Genomic DNA, 17,462 nt, shown 5'->3' with positions numbered 1-17,462 from the left:
AAAAGTAAGGCATGGAGCACTTAAGTGTCTGTACCGTAGTGAGTCAGTGCCATCGTGATTAGAACTCAGGAGGTTCCAGTGTCCAGGTCCAGGCTCAATCTACCAGACCACACGACTTCTGACTGCAGTGACAAGTGCCGGACGTGGACCTGGTGACTCAGCAGGTGATGTTCATCCCCATGAGTCAGGACAGATAATGCCTGTACAGGGCTTTGAAGATGTCAAGTATTATGTAAGCATTAAGTACCGGGAGTAGCCAACCATTGGCCCAGTGCATATAATGTTAAGACATTGTGCTACTGCAAGCACTGGCTTTGGCATGAGATTTAAACCAAAGTTCCTGAACACTTATGGGCATTGGACATCATGTGAGATTTTCTCATGAGAGCCGAGGTACTAGTCTCACCCTGCTAGCCAAATTCCAGGCAGGGTGACTACCTTTTGCATACCTGAAATTCCACCTGCATCTTCACAGGAGGTGATGTTCCTTCATTCTTCTCCAAAAGAACTGCTCAATGCTGCTGTACACTGCTGTGTTCCACCCCAGGCATGGCTGCATTTCAGTGGCAAGCAAAATGCTGCTGATCTAGCACATCTGTGATGAAGTGGGACTGTTCTTAATGTTTCCTCTGAATACTGTAGGGGTGCTTCAGTTTCCCCTGTGCATTTCTCAAGCCTCTAGGTGGTGGGATAAGGGGGTGTAATTGTTGCAGAGCACAGGGCCAGTGTACATAAATGGCCAACACTCTTTCTCCTGGCAACTGATGGCCTGGGCCCTTTCCCCCTGCAAGGTGAGAGCTAAAGGGTTGGAGAACAAAGGAATCAGGTGACCTCCTGGCCCGGGAAAGGGACAAAGCCCAGAGGAGGAGGGACTGGAGGATGAGTCCGTTTGGGGCTGGCTGGGGACGAGGAGTGAAGTGCAGATGTGGTTGTCTGGCTCACTGCCCCCCAAAATGGACCCGGCTGAGGGGTTCTGTTCTCTGTACCTACAAGCTCTATGTTAGACCATGTTCCTGTCATCTAATACATCTCTGTTTTACTGGCTGGCTGAGAGTCATGTCTGACTGTGAAGTTGGGGTGCAGGACCCTCTGGCTTCCCCAAGACCCCAGCCTGGGCGGAGGGTCAGAGGATGCTGAATGCTCCGAGGTCAGACCCAGGAAGGTTGAAGCTGTGTGAGCTGTTTGCCCTGGAGACAGTCTGCTCACAGAGAAAAGGAGGACTTGTGGCACCTTAGAGACTAACAAATTTATTTGAGCATAAGCTTTCGTGAGCTACAGCTCACTTCATCGGATGCATTTGGTGGAAAATACAGTGGAGAGATTTATATACACACACACAGAACATGAAACAATGGGTTTTATCATACACACTGTTAGGAGAGTGATCACTTAAGATGAGCCATCACCAGCAGCGGGGGCGGGAAGGAGGAAAACCTTTCATGGTGACAAGCAAGGTAGGCTATTTCCAGCAGTTGACAAGAACATCTGAAGAACAGTGGGGGGTGGGGTGGGGGGGAGAAATAACATGGGGAAATAGTTTTACTTTGTGTAATGACTCATCCATTCCTAGTCTCTATTCAAGCCTAAATTAATTGTATCCAGTTTGCAAATTAATTCCAATTCAGCAGTCTCTCACTGGAGTCTGTTTTTGAAGTTTTTTTGTTGAAGGATAGCCACTCTCAGGTCTGTAATCGAGTGACCGGAGAGATTGAAGTGTTCTTCAACTGGTTTTTGAATGTTATAATTCTTGATGTCTGATTTGTGTCCATTTATTCTTTTACGTAGAGACTGTCCAGTTTGACCAATGTACATAGCAGAGGGGCATTGCTGGCACATGATGGCATAGATCACATTGGTAGATGCGCAGGTGAACAAGCCTCTGATAGTGTGGCTGATGTGATTAGGCTCTATGATGGTGTCCCCTGAATAGATATGTGGACAGAGTTGGCAACGGGCTTTGTTGCAAGGATAGGATCCTGGGTTAGTGGTTCTGTTATGTGGTGTGTGGTTGCTGGTGAGTATTTGCTTCAGGTTGGGGGGCTGTCTGTAAGCAAGGACTGGCCTGTCTCCCAAGATCTGTGAGAGTGATGGGTCATCCTTCAGGATAGGTTGTAGATCCTTGATGACGCGTTGGAGAGGTTTTAGTTGGGGGCTGAAAGTGATGGCAAGTGGCGTTCTGTTATTTTCTTTGTTGGGCCTGTCCTGTAGTAGGTGACTTCTGGGTACTCTTCTGGCTCTGTCAATCTGTTTCTTCACTTCAGCAGGTGGGTATTGTAGTTGTAGGAATGCATGATAGAGATCTTGTAGGTGTTTGTCTCTGTCTGAGGGGTTGCAGCAAATGCGGTTATATCGTAGAGCTTGGCTGTAGACAGTGGATCGTGTGGTATGATCTGGATGAAAGCTAGAGGCATATAGGTGGGAATAGCGGTCAGTAGGTTTCCGATATAGGGTGGTGTTTATGTGACCATCGCGTATGAGCACCGTAGTGTCCAGGAAGTGGATCTCTTGTGTGGACTGGTCCAGGCTGAGGTTGATGGTGGGATGGAAATTGTTGAAATCCTGGTGGAATTCCTCAAGGGCTTCTTTTCCATGGGTCCAGATGATGAAGATGTCATCAATGTAGCGCAAGTAGAGTAGGGGCATTAGGGGATGAGAGCTGAGGAAGCGTTGTTCTAAGTCAGCCATAAAAATGTTGGCATACTGTGGGGCCATGTGGGTACCCATCGCAGTGCCGCTGATTTGAAGGTATACATTGTCCCCAAATGTGAAATAGTTATGGGTCAGGACAAAGTCACAAAGTTCAGCCACCAGGTTAGCCGTGACATTATCAGGGATACTGTTCCTGACGGCTTGTAGTCCATCTTTGAGTGGAATGTTGGTGTAGAGGCTTCTACATCCATAGTGTCCAGGATGGTGTTTTTAGGAAGATCACCGATGGATTGTAGTTTCCTCAGGAAGTCAGTGGTGTCTCGAAGATAGCTGGAAGTGCTGGTAACGTAGGGCAAGAGGAGGGAGTCTACATAGCCAGACAATCCTGCTGTCAGGGTGCCAATGCCTGAGATGATGGGGCATCCAGGATTTCCAGGTTTATGGATCTTGGGTAGCAGATAGAATATTACTCACAGAGAGGAGACTTCCCCAGAGTCCTGCCTGGCATTGTATGGAGCAGTTACGGAGCATCGACCAGGGACTCCATGACAATGTCTATCTTGTAAGCTGTTTTGAGAGTCCTTGGGATCAAAGGTGTTCTATCAAATAAAATATTCTTATCACAGACCTTTAAAGGCACAACTAAGCTTATGAAGAGAGAGATCTGATTGTCAGTGGGCTTAGTTTGGAGCAGTTGCAATGCTCATTAACTCCAGCTGAAAGAAAGAATCAGCCAAGCTGTACAGCCAGGAATATGGACAAAGAAGCTATTATTGACATTTTAGTTCAGGTCTTGACCCATTAAACCCTCTTCTGGCCAGAGGCTTTGACTAATGCTATTGTTAAATCTAGTGTCCTCTTTATAACCTGCTTTTATAACCAACTGAATTAAAGGGAATGGAATTCATAGTTATGAAAAGCACCTGAAATCTGAGGAAGTCAGAGACATCTGTCCTGTACAGCACACACACATCCCCAGCCACCCACCCCATATCATCTGATCATGTCAAGGTATGTTGCAAGGCTACAGGGAAAAAAAAAGCTTGACTACCGCCCCCTGGTGGTCACAGATAATACTACAACCTGCCTGTGTTTATGTCGCACTATCCAAAGACACCATTTCCAGGCCTGATGGGAGCTGTTTGTCTGACTTTCTGCACCTCACAGCACGCAGGTGGCAGCGCTGAGTTACTGCCAAGTGTTTTGCAAATCTCACTCCTGCCAGGAAGCCTATGGGGTGCCCTTTGTTATAATAATTCAGTTTTTGAAGCAGTTACTTCGACTGAGTGGGATCAATGTGCATAGAGAATGACAAACTCCCTGCCCCGAGGGGCTTACAGTTTAAATGCTGGGTCATGTGTGCAGTGTTCTGCTGTCACCAATACACAGCGCAGGCTTCCCTCCAGCTAGGAAGCCCTTTCTGTTGCAAAACTAAATATCCCAGGGGGTAAATGGATTAAGTCACAGGGGGAAAGAAGTTTGAGATCTTGAATTAGTTTTATAAAACCTGTAAAAGTCAAGTTTGCAAACCAGACTCCACAGATTTCCCCCCTCCCCCATCTGTCCAAAATAAGGAGCCAGATGTGACCAAGTGGACAGAATATTACACTTAGAGTCAGGAGACCTGGCTTCTGTCCCTAGTTCTGCTAGTGGCTTACTCAGGCCTAGCCTACAGTAGGAAAGGTTTGTAGGTGTATGTGGGGGTCATAGTGGATCATGAACTCCCAGTGTGATGCTGTGGCCAAAAGGATTCAGTGACCATTGGCTGTATAAACAGAGGAATCTTGAGTAGGACTGGAGAGGTTATTTCATACTGGGCACTGGTGTGACGGCTGCTGGAATCCTGTGGTCAGTTCTGGTGTCCACACTTGAAGGATGTTGGTAAACTGGAAAAGGTTCAGAGAAGAGCCATGAGAATGATTAAAGGATTAGAAAAGCCTTATAGTGATAGATGGAGCACTTGGAGTCTATTTAGAACAACAAAGAGCAGGTGGGCACAGTTTCAGCATAATGGAACCTGCATCCCCCATGATCCACTCCAGCAGTGCCCAGTTAGGTCTCATGTCTCCAGCCATCACTTGTCTTTGGGTAATGAGCCTTGTCCCACACTCTTCCCACCATGGGTTTTAAGGCTGCACTGCTCTCCGCCTAACACTGCAATATCCTCAGCAAGCCAGTCTGCCTAATGACCAGCATCCGTGCACTACTTTCTCTGCAAGGTCTATGGGCAGTGTATTGCCTGCAGTTGCCTGTTATCACACAGCACTTCCCAGGGCAAGCACATTTATTCATAGGGCAAAAGCATTCCAGAGAAAACATATAAAAACAACAAACAGATTGAAACACACAACATACTGGCAGGTTTCAGACCAGCAGCCGTGTTAGTCTGTATCTGCAAAAAGAACAGGAGTACTTATGGCACCTTAGAGACTAAGAAATTTATTTGAGCATAAGCTTTCGTGGGCTACAGCTCACTTCATCGGATGCATGCAGTGGAAAATACAGTAGGACGATTTTATATACACAAAGAACATGAAACAATGGGTGTTATCATACACACTACAATGAAAGTGATCAGTTAAGGTGAGCTATTACCAGCAGGAGAGAAAAACCTTTTATAGTCACTCTTAGGCTTATGGGGCCCTTGTAAGCTAAAGTCTTTCCGACCCTTTCACAAGAGTGGGGTGCCCCTTGGACAGAAGGTCCTGTCTGTTTGCTGGCTCATAAAAAGGCTGCATCTAAGTGCTCAGGGCCTTCTTTCTATCCTAAGCCCTTTCTCTGTCTGCTGGTTTCTGAAAACCTAGTTTAACCAGTATATGCAGCCCACTCCCCAGAGCACAACACCTCCCTGAAGATGCTACAACCTCCATGGTTTATCTTAATCACCCCTGTAGTCATCTGGCTCTCAGCCTGGCTGTTGCCTCTAAGTTTCATGCCCCAGAACCCAGAACCCAGAACCCTTCTCCAGAACCCAGGCAAGTTCCCTGCCAGAGCTGAGCTCACACCCAGGGTCCTTTTTCAGTCTAATTACCTCCAGGCCCTGGCACTGCCCCTCAGGTGCAGCTACAGGGCACTGACAGAGAGCAGACAACCAGATTCAGGCTGCAATGTCTCTCTACCCTAAACAAGGAGGGAGGAAAGGCCAGTCACTGCCTTGGGCTGGGCTCTCTGGCAGCTTCTCTTCTTAGGTAAACTCCCCTCCAGTCTCTGGTCAGCTTCACCTTTTTAAGCTCCCCTTCTCCAAGCAGCGCATGTGCTACAGGTGCACCTAATTAGCAAGTGCAGGGTGGGGTGTGTCCCGTCCCAATTGCCCACTATTTCTGGTTCCTGAAGGAGCTACGGTGACCCATGCAGACAATCCCAGGCCCACAGTGACACATAAACCATTCATTGACTTAATACAATAGATTCCCCCAAAAGTATTGCCTGGGGTTGCAATATCTGGCACAAAGGTTCGAGGGCGATTGGATTATTGTCTATAAGTAACGACACGGGGAACAGAAATTTGATCCTGGGGGGCTGGTCAGTCCAGCTGACAAAGGGGTAGCACGATCCAATGGCTGGAAGTTGAAGCTAGACAAATTTAGACTAGAAATAAGGGGCCAATTTTTAACAGGGAGGGTAACTGACCATTGGAACAACACACCAAGGGGCGTGGTGGATCTCCAGCACTGGACACTTGTCGAACAAGACTGGAAGTTTTTCTAAAAGCTCTGCCCTTGTTCAAACAGGAATTAACTCAGGGAAGTCCTATGGCCTGTGCCATACAGGAGTTCAGACTAGATAACCGCAACAGTCCCTGCCAATCTTCTCATCTTTTTTTGCCCTTTTTTTTAAACGTCGTCTTTGGGGGATGCAAGCAGGGGTTTGAAAGAAGAGTTGGCAGCCACTTGATGCAGTGACTCGCACCTCGCTCTGTGTTTGGGGCAGGAGACACTAGGACAGCCTGGCCTGCCACCTGTTCCCTGACCGCTCTTCCAGGGACACCAGGAGCTAAGCACCGAACCTCATTCGCAGCACGTTTTACAGAGGCAGGGTTCTGCATCCTCAGCTGCACCCTGGATCTGCACCCTGAGGAAGTGCTATTTGCAGTTCCCTGATTCTGGAGCCAGCTGGGCCACTGGCATCGTTCAGAGCAGTCCTGTTGGCTGGTTCTTGTCCCCAAGGGGCTGTCGGCCAGCCGAGGATGCCAAAGTGTAACAGCACTCTGGTTGTCTCCTCCCACCTGGGAATGCCCCAGCACGCTCCCTATGCCAGGGGCTGCAGGGGGCAGTGCTAAGTGATGGGAGTGAGGCTTGGGATTGCCATTTTCTAGCAGGCTGTTACTGATGCTCTCTCCAGCAAACTAGAGCAATTACAGCCAATTGAGCAGGGGTTGGTTCTCAGCCATTCAGGCTGCCCCGTATGAAAGGCTGCATCTGGATTCCATAGGATTTGCCGTACCAAATCAACCCACTATCCAAACAGTATCCTCTGGGCGTGCCCCACTGCTCAGAGGATGGTGAAAGAGCCCAGCATGCAGCTGGCCAGTTGAGCTAAGGATGCTGTGTGGAGGAGGGAAGGGGATTCCTTCCTGACCCCCGGTGGTGGGGAGCCGCATATGCCCTGCAGCATGGTGTCTGATCACTCACTTCTTTTACCTGCATATGCAAATGTAAGTTATCCAGCTACAGTACCTGACTCTCTTGGTGGGGAGGTGTAAGTAAATTACATCTTCTGCTAAGCTGGCCATCACCTGTTCCCCTGGAGATGCTGTTCAGGGGACACACTGAATGATCAGCTCTCCTCTGGCCCTGGCCATGTCCCAACTTGTGCTACAAACGTAATAGGCAGCCTGGTCCCTTGCACACCCCACACATGGTTTTTGCCAACACCCCAGGGACTGAACCGGGGTTCTGCAGAGCTGAAAGTATAAGCTGCTGTAGGGTGGAGGGATAGCTCAGTGGTTTGAGCACTAGCCTGCTAAACCCAGGGTTGTGAGTTCAATCCTTGAGGGGGCCATTTAGGGATCTGGGGCAAAAATTGGGGATTGGTCCCGCTCTGAGCAGGGGGTTGGACTAGATGATCTCCTGAGGTCCCTTCCAACCCTGATATTCTATATTCTATACTCTATGAGCTTGAGTAAAAGAGCTAATCCGGGGGGGGGGGGAGGCTGGAACAGCTCATATCCTCTGAGGATCAGTACAGAAAGTACACTCACAAGTGGGTTACAACTACTTCCATGCCTGTAACTCCCCCCACCCCGCACTGGGGTCCTCCATCTGCGAAGTCCAGGGTGAATCCTGTCACAGAAATGGACCTATGGCTACAGATAAGCACAAACCTAAACCTCAGATCCAGGCACCCCAGAATGTTCAGGGAGTCCTGATCTGAATTTTAAATCTTCACAGTTTGAGACCATCGGTCTGCCGCATCCTGTGGTAGGGAGTTCCACATGCCCTGGGAATAGTTTCTTGATGTTTGCTCTGACTTTGCCAGCTGTTCATTTCAGCAAGGACCCCCTGGTTCTCGTACTGCAGGCAGGACGTGAGGAGGAGGAGGGCTGGGTGCGGCGGGGGCTTGGGTTTTCCACAGACTACCATTCTCCGGCAAGAACCACACCAGGCAGGAAGCTGCCGCCCAGAAAGGAGCGGGCTCACATGACAGAAAGAAGGGGGTTGAGGGAAATTGTAGCTCCTGATGGGAGTGACTTTGAATCTGGGCCAAATATGGTAAGGGAGGTGCCTGAGGTTACATACTAGGTAAGCATGTGTTGTTCCTGTCTGCGCCTGTTGGGGGCAGCAAAACATCCAGAGAAGCGTGTCTGTAACCTGTATGTCGCCCAGGGACAATTACCTACACAGCCCGGTAAGGTCTGGGTTAGACCAGCTGGAGTCCTGCTAACAAGCAGCCTGACTAGGCACCTATAAAGTAAACAGTTTGTCTTTTCCTTCTCCACCCACGTGTGGAAGGTGAGCAGTCAGACCTGCAGCGGAGGGAGATGGGAGCTTTGCATTTGAGAGGTGCTTCTTGCAGGGTCAAACTCAAGCTAGGGGGGACCTGAGCTGGCTTGAGAGGAGCCCACCTAATTCTGGCAGCTGAATCCCAACCGTGCTGCCCCTGTTGCAGGAGAAGCAAGTGTCCTGCTCAGGCTGCAAGGACCAGGCTCATGAGACAATAGCCAGGAAAGGAGATATGTTTTGCAAGCCAGGACTGCACCCTTATTGTCTGGAAACTGGTGGGAAGATCTTGGCCCAGGCAGGAGCCCGAGTCGCTGGAGCCAGTGAATAAGACGGATGGGTGCAGGCTGGGTGGGTGGCCTTCTCAGACTGTGCTAAAGAGCAGCTGTCGCTGTTAAAACAGAGATTCTCCCCTCTGCACCTCACATTCAACCGAGTCCCTGCTGGGGACACAGGATCCCACAGGTGTCGGTGGGGAAAGGCTAGCGGATAGAACACTAGGTCGGAACTAGCCATGAATGGGAACGGCAGGGTTTGGACCCACTTCCAGATGGCAGAGTGCACAAGTGTGTGGCTCTGTGGTTTTTGCCTGGGTCCCTCCTCAGCTCAATGCAGCTGGCTGAACAGGGAACTCCTGAATGAGCAGAACATTCTGAACTCTCTCCAAACCCATTGCTAGCACTCGCCCCCCAGCGTTTCACACGCAGCCAGCCAGGGTTCCCAGCACCTAACAACAGAGGCAACTAGGGCCAGAAGCCTGAAGGGAATCTTCAGCTTCTTTGCATAACTGCATGCAGGGCTAGTCACTGGTCAGATGGTGCCATTGGCTCCCATAAGTTGGCAAGGGGCACCCAAGTTAGTGACTGTTTCTCAAACTGGGGTCCTCTAGACTCTAGAGGACTTGGGAGCCAGGAACTCCAGAGTTTTAACCTCAGGTCTCCCACAGACTAGCTGAACGAGTCACTTCTCCCTGGGTGCCTCTGTTTTACCATCTGTAAAATGGAGGTAATGATGCTTGCCTGGTGCATGGATTAGTTTGTTAACATTGCTGCGTTCACAGCATACACACAGAGGAGTTAGATAACATTCCTCTCTGGCAGGTTGCAATGTAACACTACTTTATTTCTTAGCATTCAGAACAACAACACAAGAACTCCAAAAAATCAGAAAGAGAGAGACAAAAGGCTGCTCCCTAAGGCAACAAGACACAGCTCACTCCACCTTGTTTTATACTGTCTCTATCCAGACTGGTCTGGCTATCTGCTGACTCAGATGCTAGATCACACGGCTTCCCTCCACGCCCCCTAGCCTGCAAGCAGGACCAGGAAACCCATTACACTTAAAGTGGTAGCTTGTCCTTTTTAACCACTTTCCAATACACCCCAAAGAGTCATATTAAGTGTTAGCAATCTGCACTCCTACTCCTTGCTGGGGGCCTTTGGGTGCTACTGCAATATCACAGAATCATAGAATATCAGGCTTGGAAGGGACCTCAGGAGGTCATCTAGTCCAACCCCCTGCTCAAAGCAGGACTAATCCCCAACTGAATCATCCCAGCTAGGGCTTTGTCAGGCCTGACCTTAAAAACCTCTAAGGATGGAGATTCGACCACCTCCCTAGGTAACCCATTCCAGTGCTTCACCACCCTCCTAGTGAACAAGTTTTTTCTAATATCCAACCTAAAGGTCCCCCACTGCAACTTGAGACCATTACTCCTTGTTCTGTCATCTGCTACCACTGAGAACAGTCTAGAACCATCCTCTTTGGAACCCCCTTTCAGGTAGTTGAAAGCAGCTATCAAATCCCGCCCCCCATTCTTCTCTTCCGCAGACTAAACAATCCCAGTTCCCTCAGCCTCTCCTCATTAGTCTAGTGCTCCAGCCCCCTAATCATTTTTGTTACTTTCCGCTGGACGCTTTCCAATTTTTTCACATCCTTCTTGTAGTGTGGGGCCCAAAACTGGACACAGTACTCCAGATGAGGCCTCACCAATGCCGAATAGAGGGGAACGATCACATCCCTTGATCTGCTGGCAATGCTCCTACTTATACAGCCCAAAATGCCGTTAAATAATAGGAGATAAATATTGACCTGCAACTCCAGTTCCAACAGATTCCAATGTGGAATTCCTACCCCTCTTCTGGGCTGGCCTTAAAGCTTTCTACTGACGAGTAGCATTTGGTTTTACTGACCTGGTATGCAGTGATCAGCAAAGGTGAATTAACTCTGACCTCCCACAAAAGCCCCTTGTCCTCAGAGCTGCCGTGTTTGTCTCTGATCTCCACAGAGGTGTGGCCAGCCCAGATGCTCGAAGCCGTTTCTCCAAGTTCCTCTGTCTCCTGCCAAAGTCAGAGAGTTTACACATGTCCAGAGGACATGTGGCTGCAGGCAGGAGTGTTGCGGTGTGTGGGAAGGTTACTTGAACCAATTACAACCTGGATGACCTACCTGGGCAGTAACACACCCAGAAGAAGGCAGTGGGTGGCGATTTAGCTTTCAGGGATATGTGAGCTGGGAAGTTCTGTGTATATAGCCATGAGGGAGCAGGTGGATTTAATATTTAGCTCTTCATCCATAGATCTCACTTCCTGTTACAAACGAGGGTCACGATCATCATTCCTGTTTTACGGATGGGGCTATGGAGGCACAGAGACGGGACTTACCCAGACTCACACAACAGCTCAGTGGCAGCGATGGTACAAGGATGCGGGGGACCTGGGCTCTCTCTGCGAGGCCCCATTGGGCCCAATTCAGTCCTCAGCAGGGGGTTCGGCCTTCTGTATGTCACCAGAACAAAAGCCTCCATCTCTTGAAGCACAGAGAAGACACAGACATGAATCAAAACAGGAGCCAGCCGTGTCTGGCTGACGAGCTACAGCCATCGCCGGGGTGGAAGATGTGGGATGAACTGCTGCAGCTGACTGGTTTTCCCACAGCACAAACAGGAAATGACAAACAGCATGGCTGCATCAGTTCAGCATGTCTCGACGTCTATGTAAATTATGTAAATTACCCACAAGCCCCTGGGCCAGAGGTCTCAGGAATCCCAGAATGCCCTGGGCATAGCTGCTACTGTATGGCACGCACGTGCACCAACCCAGGTTTGCTGTGTGGCTGTGCTTGACGCCTTGCAAAGGACATTTCATGCCATTGGTGGCCTGGCAATGGCTCCCTCAAGTGTCTGTCGTGCCTGGCCATGTGAGTGGACAATTTCACCGTCAGTTCTTCTGGCCATTTTTTGGACCAAAAATACATGCTCTGAACATAACATCTTGGGGAAGATTTTCAAAGGCCGCAAACAACAGTTATGGGCCAGGTCCTCAGAACTATTTTGGTACCTAACTGCCATTGAAATCAATGAGAGATAGGTACCTAACTACTTTTGAGGATCTGTGCTTAGGTGCCTAAGCTACCAGTAGCTCTCCATAGGAGTAGGTTGGTCTAGTGGATCAAGGACCTGTATGGGCTTCAGAAAACTTGGGTTCAATTCCTATCTCAGCCACAAACGCCCTGTAGGAAAGTCATTGAATTGTCTCTGTGCCTCAGTTTCCCAGTTATACAAGGGGGATAATGCTTCCCTAGCTCACAGGGGTATTGTGGCAATCAAAATCCACTAGGGACTGTGTTGATGCTACAATGAGTAGAGGGAGCTAGCAAACCAGCTTGATGTCCCTTTGAAAAATAAGTCTTTGTGTGTTTAGGCCCCCCCCACCTTAGCACAGGGAACATAACGTAATGTTGGGTGAACCGTCTTTCCCAAGTGCTCTCTCTGCAAGCTGGTGCTGGCCAGAGAAGTAATTATAAAGAACCTCTCTGTTCCACACCTACATTTCTTTATTCATTTTCTCAAAAGTAAATAGCATTCCTTACATTGTTGAGAACGATCCCTTCCCCAGTAGCACAGCATTTCACGCTAAGAAGGAGGGAACTGTGTGCTCATATTTGCCCTTTCTCATTAGGAAGTTACAAACAATTAGTAGTGGGAAATTCTGGCAGTGTCGCTTTCACCACACCCTCTCTGGAAGCGTCTGTTGCCAGGCAGATCAGTACATTTATTCTAAATTTACTCCAGGCAGCATTTGGCCCTTGGATGCTTCTGTTATGTTCAGAGCCAATAGGAAATTCTTGCACAGCCCCAGAGTTTTTGTATTTCCGATGGTAGCCTGAGTATGCCAGGTTTCCTAGTAGAGTCCAATTCAGAGGTCTGGCTTGGTGTCACGCCCTCCACTCCAAGGGAGCGTCTCCTGATTTACAGGAGCACAAGAGCAGAATCAGGCTCTTAGGTACTAGCCCTACCCCAATACCGGATACAGAGTCACCAAAAGATATTCAAGGATGAAGCAGTCCGTTGTGACTGGGCCCAGTATTTTAGAAATTCCCCCAGCTGCCCTGCAGGAGCCTGTTGAAGCCACCCAGCACTCTCTCTCTTTGTTTCTGTAAGGCGGCTTGCAATGGTCTGTCATTTGGACAGGTGAGGTTGCTGTTCTCTGGTTAGCCTATCACTTTGATGGGCAGAAGCCCTGGGTTTTGTACCATGCCCTTACAGTGTGCTACCTCCTTGGCCCAAGCAAGATGGAGAGGTTCTTTGGAGACATGGGGAGGTCCCCTCTCTGCTAAAAGTGTATCTTACTCAAGGCCAGGACCTCTTTGTGTTGTAAGTGGGTTCTCTACCAATTATAGTATAGCTAAGCCTTAAAGGAGCCCTGCATGCATTGTGCATGCTCAGGCTTTCCTTCACAACTGGCCTGGCTAGAAACATAGTATCTTTAAGCAGAAAAGCTTCAGTTCTGCAAAAGAAAAAGAAAAAGGTGGACCTGCGATGGGAGTGTCAAGCTGCATCATTCTAGACATGCAGCTTTTTATTGCCTGTCTATGACAAGCCACTCAACCCAGCCCACGGAGAAGTACCTGTCCTATATTTGCATTCAGCACCTGCATCTGATCTACGTTTCCCATGCCCTGCCCTTCAAAGGAGGCAGCAATCCTATAGCCATTGGTTGCCCTTCAGCCGGGGGGGCCCCCTCTGGGCACTCACACCTAGTCTAACGCTACCATGCCAACTAGCAGAGCAAATGACGGGCGTCCGATTCCGATGTGGTGGAATGATCCTGCCCAGGCTTTTAAACTGCCCTCTATCAATAAACTCCGTAGGAATCAAGACCCAGGCAGCTTGGTAAACATTGCTTTGAGCCAAACCCCAGAGCCTGCCCCTGATTTCCTTAATGGAGTGTATGGCAGAAACTACCTTGAAGGTGATGGGTTAATTGGACATTTATGCATTTAAGCATAACATTTATGCATTTAAGCCAGGGGAGTCAGTGGCACATGACAAATCTGAGTGATGGGTCCACACCTCCTCCTTTTCCTCACCCACAGAAATGCCTAAATGACACAAGTGAGTAGCACAGGTGGGTGCATAAGCAGCCCCCGAGAGACCTGTTACCATGGCTCATTTGTATGCTTCAGGCCCCGTTAAACTAAGTCTGACCCTCGCTCTAAATGGAGCCCTACACCATTAACTAGGATACTTAGGAATCAGGCCACGAGGATGGCTGCTGAGTCAGCCAGCCGCACCCTGCTGTGTAAACACCTGCCAGCTGCTCACCCAGTCCCAGCCATGTTTGCTCAGGCTGCACGTGCTCTGTTTGTCTTTCGGAGAATCACGTCTAAGGTGGATGGGCTTTCAGCTTCCCATGAGCAGACTGAGTCAGGGCAAGGCAGTCAGCCACGGTCCAGCCTGTTTTAGGGCTGGAAGCAGGATGCACAGATCCTGTGCACGCTACACGGGTGACGTGCAGCCACCTGTAGGAAATGCAGTAATGATCAGACTGGAAGGGGGCAGTTATGGAGCCCGTGGCAACAGAATCCCGTGCAGTAGAGAGAAAACAGCAACTCTTCTTGCTTCCTTCCAAGGAGGTAGCCTGGTGCACTACTGTACCAGAGACCCAGACTGGATTCCCACAGCCCAAGCACTTGCCCCCTACTAACCTATTGCCCCATGGAGCTCTACTCAGGACAGCTCCGACTGATCAAAACCATGCTAAATACCTAGGGGACATATGGCATGCAGCCAGAGTAGGGACATCAGTATCACTTGCTAGGCGTGTCCATGCATACTGTTGTCTGGGCATCCCCAATGAGCCATGTGTTGGGGCATATTCACAAGCAATATGGACATAAGGCCATCCACTGGTCAGCATAAAGGACTTTTGCTTCCACAGAGGACCACAAAAGGTGGTTAAAAGCATAGTTAAAAATGGGGCAGCGGGGGAGGAAAAAATCCAGAGCTTTGCCAGATTTGGGGGGTGGGGAGCTGTGGGGTTGGGACAGGGGATGGACCAACATTGGGATTGGTCTTGTTCCCCCATGAGAGCAAACAGGAAGCAACATCTTCTCTTGGATCAGAATGCAATTGCATTCACTCAGGTTAGGCACCTCCTGCCTTGAGTTAGTTTCCAGCAGCTGCAGGCATTGTGGTGGCAGTCACCAAGGTCTGAGATACAGCACGCATCCCACTAGACTTCATTGCGCTTGTCAGGCCACATCGTGTAGTGATCCCACCTGGTGTCCTGTCCATGGTAAGCAGGGTCAGGCCTTGTCCAGCAGCCTTCAGGAAACAGAGGTGCTGCATGAAGCAGAGTTACTGAAGGTTTGTAGGACACCCCAGCATGGGGCTCTATGGGTGCCTTTCAGTCAAGAAATACAATCAAAGGTCCTGACCACCTCTGGTCATTAAAGATCCCAGAACACCCATCTTCAAGGTTGCTTCATTATCTTGTGCAGTATCCAGCCTGCGATGGAATTTGGCCATACTGCTACCTAAATTCTCTGTCAGTCAGCAATCAGCAGTTCTGCTTGAAACAGGTATCTTCTCCCCACCCCCCCCGCCCCAAGTTTCCTAACACTGTACATTATTGAAAAGCTGCCATGTCTCACCCCACAGGTGGCTGCCTATCAGTGGTACACTAAGTGATCCCAGAGTTAAATCTGTGGAGAAACTATAGAAAAAGGCAAAAAAACCCCCAAACCACCACTCAAAAAAAAAAAAAAGTATTTATAGCAGAGACTTGTTGACATGTCAGCCAATAAGACTATTTATTGTTACCTTACAATACAAATACAGCAGGGTGGAGAGGGAAGAACAGATTCAACAACAGTTGCTTTTACATAGGAGTCTATGTACATCACAGTATAAAGTCAATTAAAAAAATTAAATCCAAGTTTTAAAAACCCCATGTGTGATCTAAAACCAGTAACCAGGAGTTTGGCTGAGAACTATATAGATTCTCCCTTCCCCAATATATCTAGAAATTTTTCTAAGCCACCATTTCACAAGACCAGAAGCAAAGTTCTAAAGAGTCTGGACTTTACAGCGGACCAGGTCACATGTTCATAAAACCCACATGAGAAACTAGATTAGAATCAAACCCCCACCCCCTTCAACACCTCATTTGTCTGCATAGTCTGTTGTTTGCATCCCTGTCTCGTTGAGACACGTCGTCCTCACAATGGCCTCTGTGACAGCATATGGGTCGCAGTTGGCTGCAGGTCGGCGGTCCTCGAAGTAGCCATAGCCATCCTGGCCAACTTGGCGGGGGATACGGATGCTGGCTCCTCGGTTGGCCACGCCGGCAGAGAACTCAAAGATGCTCGAAGTCTCATGGTGGCCGGTCAGTCGTCTGGAGTTATCCCTGCCTCCTCTGGGGTCGTACACACAGATGTGGTAGTCGTGTCGCTTGCTTAGCTTCTCAATGGCAGCTTCAATACATCTAACCAACAAGGAGAGGAACAGTTTAAAAACCACAGATATGCAGCACGTTGCCCAGTGGAAGCCTGGGCTATGGTGGGGGCTCCCAGGCACTACCACAACACAAGTAATACAGAGACCATGTCAACATGAAGTGCTCTTTGGGTGTGGGGGGTGAGCATGACTCAGAATCCTGCCAAATGCAGCTACTTAAGCAAGAGACGCATGCAGGGCTCCAGGGACAGGCAGCACCTCGGTCTCACCTGTTCTCTGTGTGGGGCACACCACAGTGGTCTTCTGAGAACCACAATATTTTCGTGTGACTGAAGTCACTGGGCCCAACATGGGGAATCTGGATGAAATTCAACAGCCTGTGTTCTACAGCTTACACTAGATCAGGGTGCCCAACCTACGGCCACCAGAGCATTTCATCAGGCCTCTGACTTGCTTCAACACACTATACTAACGGACGACTCATTAGTATTTTGTTGTTGTGCGCAAATTTTATGCATGGATGTCTTTGTTGGTATTTAACTAGACAATACTATTTAAGTACATACAAAACAAGCCAAACTTAAAATACGAATCAACACAGGGGACTTTAAATCTTATTACTATATGTAGAATCTGTTTGGCCCACACAAGGTTGTGCTTCAGTTTACGTGACTGTTGCGTGTAATAAGGTTGGGCACCACTGTACTAGATGATCTTATGGTCCCTTTTGGCTGTGAAACTACAAAACCAGTTTTCTGTCTGCCTCATGAGGACCCTGTGCACAGGTTGTGGGGCGGGATTTCGCCCATTATCTAGAAGCCATGTCAGTAATCCCCTTAGAAAGGTGCTACCAACCATGACCCCAGACAGACTCCAGCCTAGCAACGGCATTAACTCACTTGAGACCGCCCTCCTTCCTCATGTCTTCTGTGCTGTAATTGGTGTGGCACCCAGCTCCGTTCCAGTTGCCAGTCATCGGTTTGGGGTCCAATGTGGCCACGACCCCAAAGTCTTCACAGACACGGTGCAAGATGAACCTGGCCATCCACAGGTGATCTCCCATCTCGATGCCTTCACAAGGCCCGACCTGGAATTCCCACTAGAAGGGGAAAGATGAACATTAACGCTAAGGT

General features: G+C 49.1%; 1 protein-coding gene across 2 annotated transcripts in view; it reads right to left on the bottom strand.

Annotated features, from left to right (window-relative positions):
* Nucleotides 1-15,658: 15,658 nt before the first annotated feature.
* The window catches only part of LOC119844311 (glutamine synthetase), a 31,032-nt gene continuing 29,228 nt past the window's right edge, over nt 15,659-17,462 (bottom strand). For both annotated transcript variants that reach the window (XM_038374974.2, XM_038374975.2), the window contains exons 6-7: nt 17,229-17,428; nt 15,659-16,357 (exon numbers count right to left, since the gene is read on the bottom strand). In XM_038374974.2, the coding sequence (XP_038230902.1) occupies nt 16,036-16,357; nt 17,229-17,428 (522 nt within the window). In that variant the 3' untranslated portion in view covers nt 15,659-16,035. The remainder of the gene's footprint in view (nt 16,358-17,228; nt 17,429-17,462) is intronic.

Source organism: Dermochelys coriacea, chromosome 16 (assembly GCF_009764565.3).
Source record: "Dermochelys coriacea isolate rDerCor1 chromosome 16, rDerCor1.pri.v4, whole genome shotgun sequence".
Lineage (NCBI taxonomy): Eukaryota > Metazoa > Chordata > Testudines > Dermochelyidae > Dermochelys > Dermochelys coriacea.
Note: the sequence above shows the minus strand (reverse complement) of the source record. Positions and strands in the feature narration are given on the sequence as shown.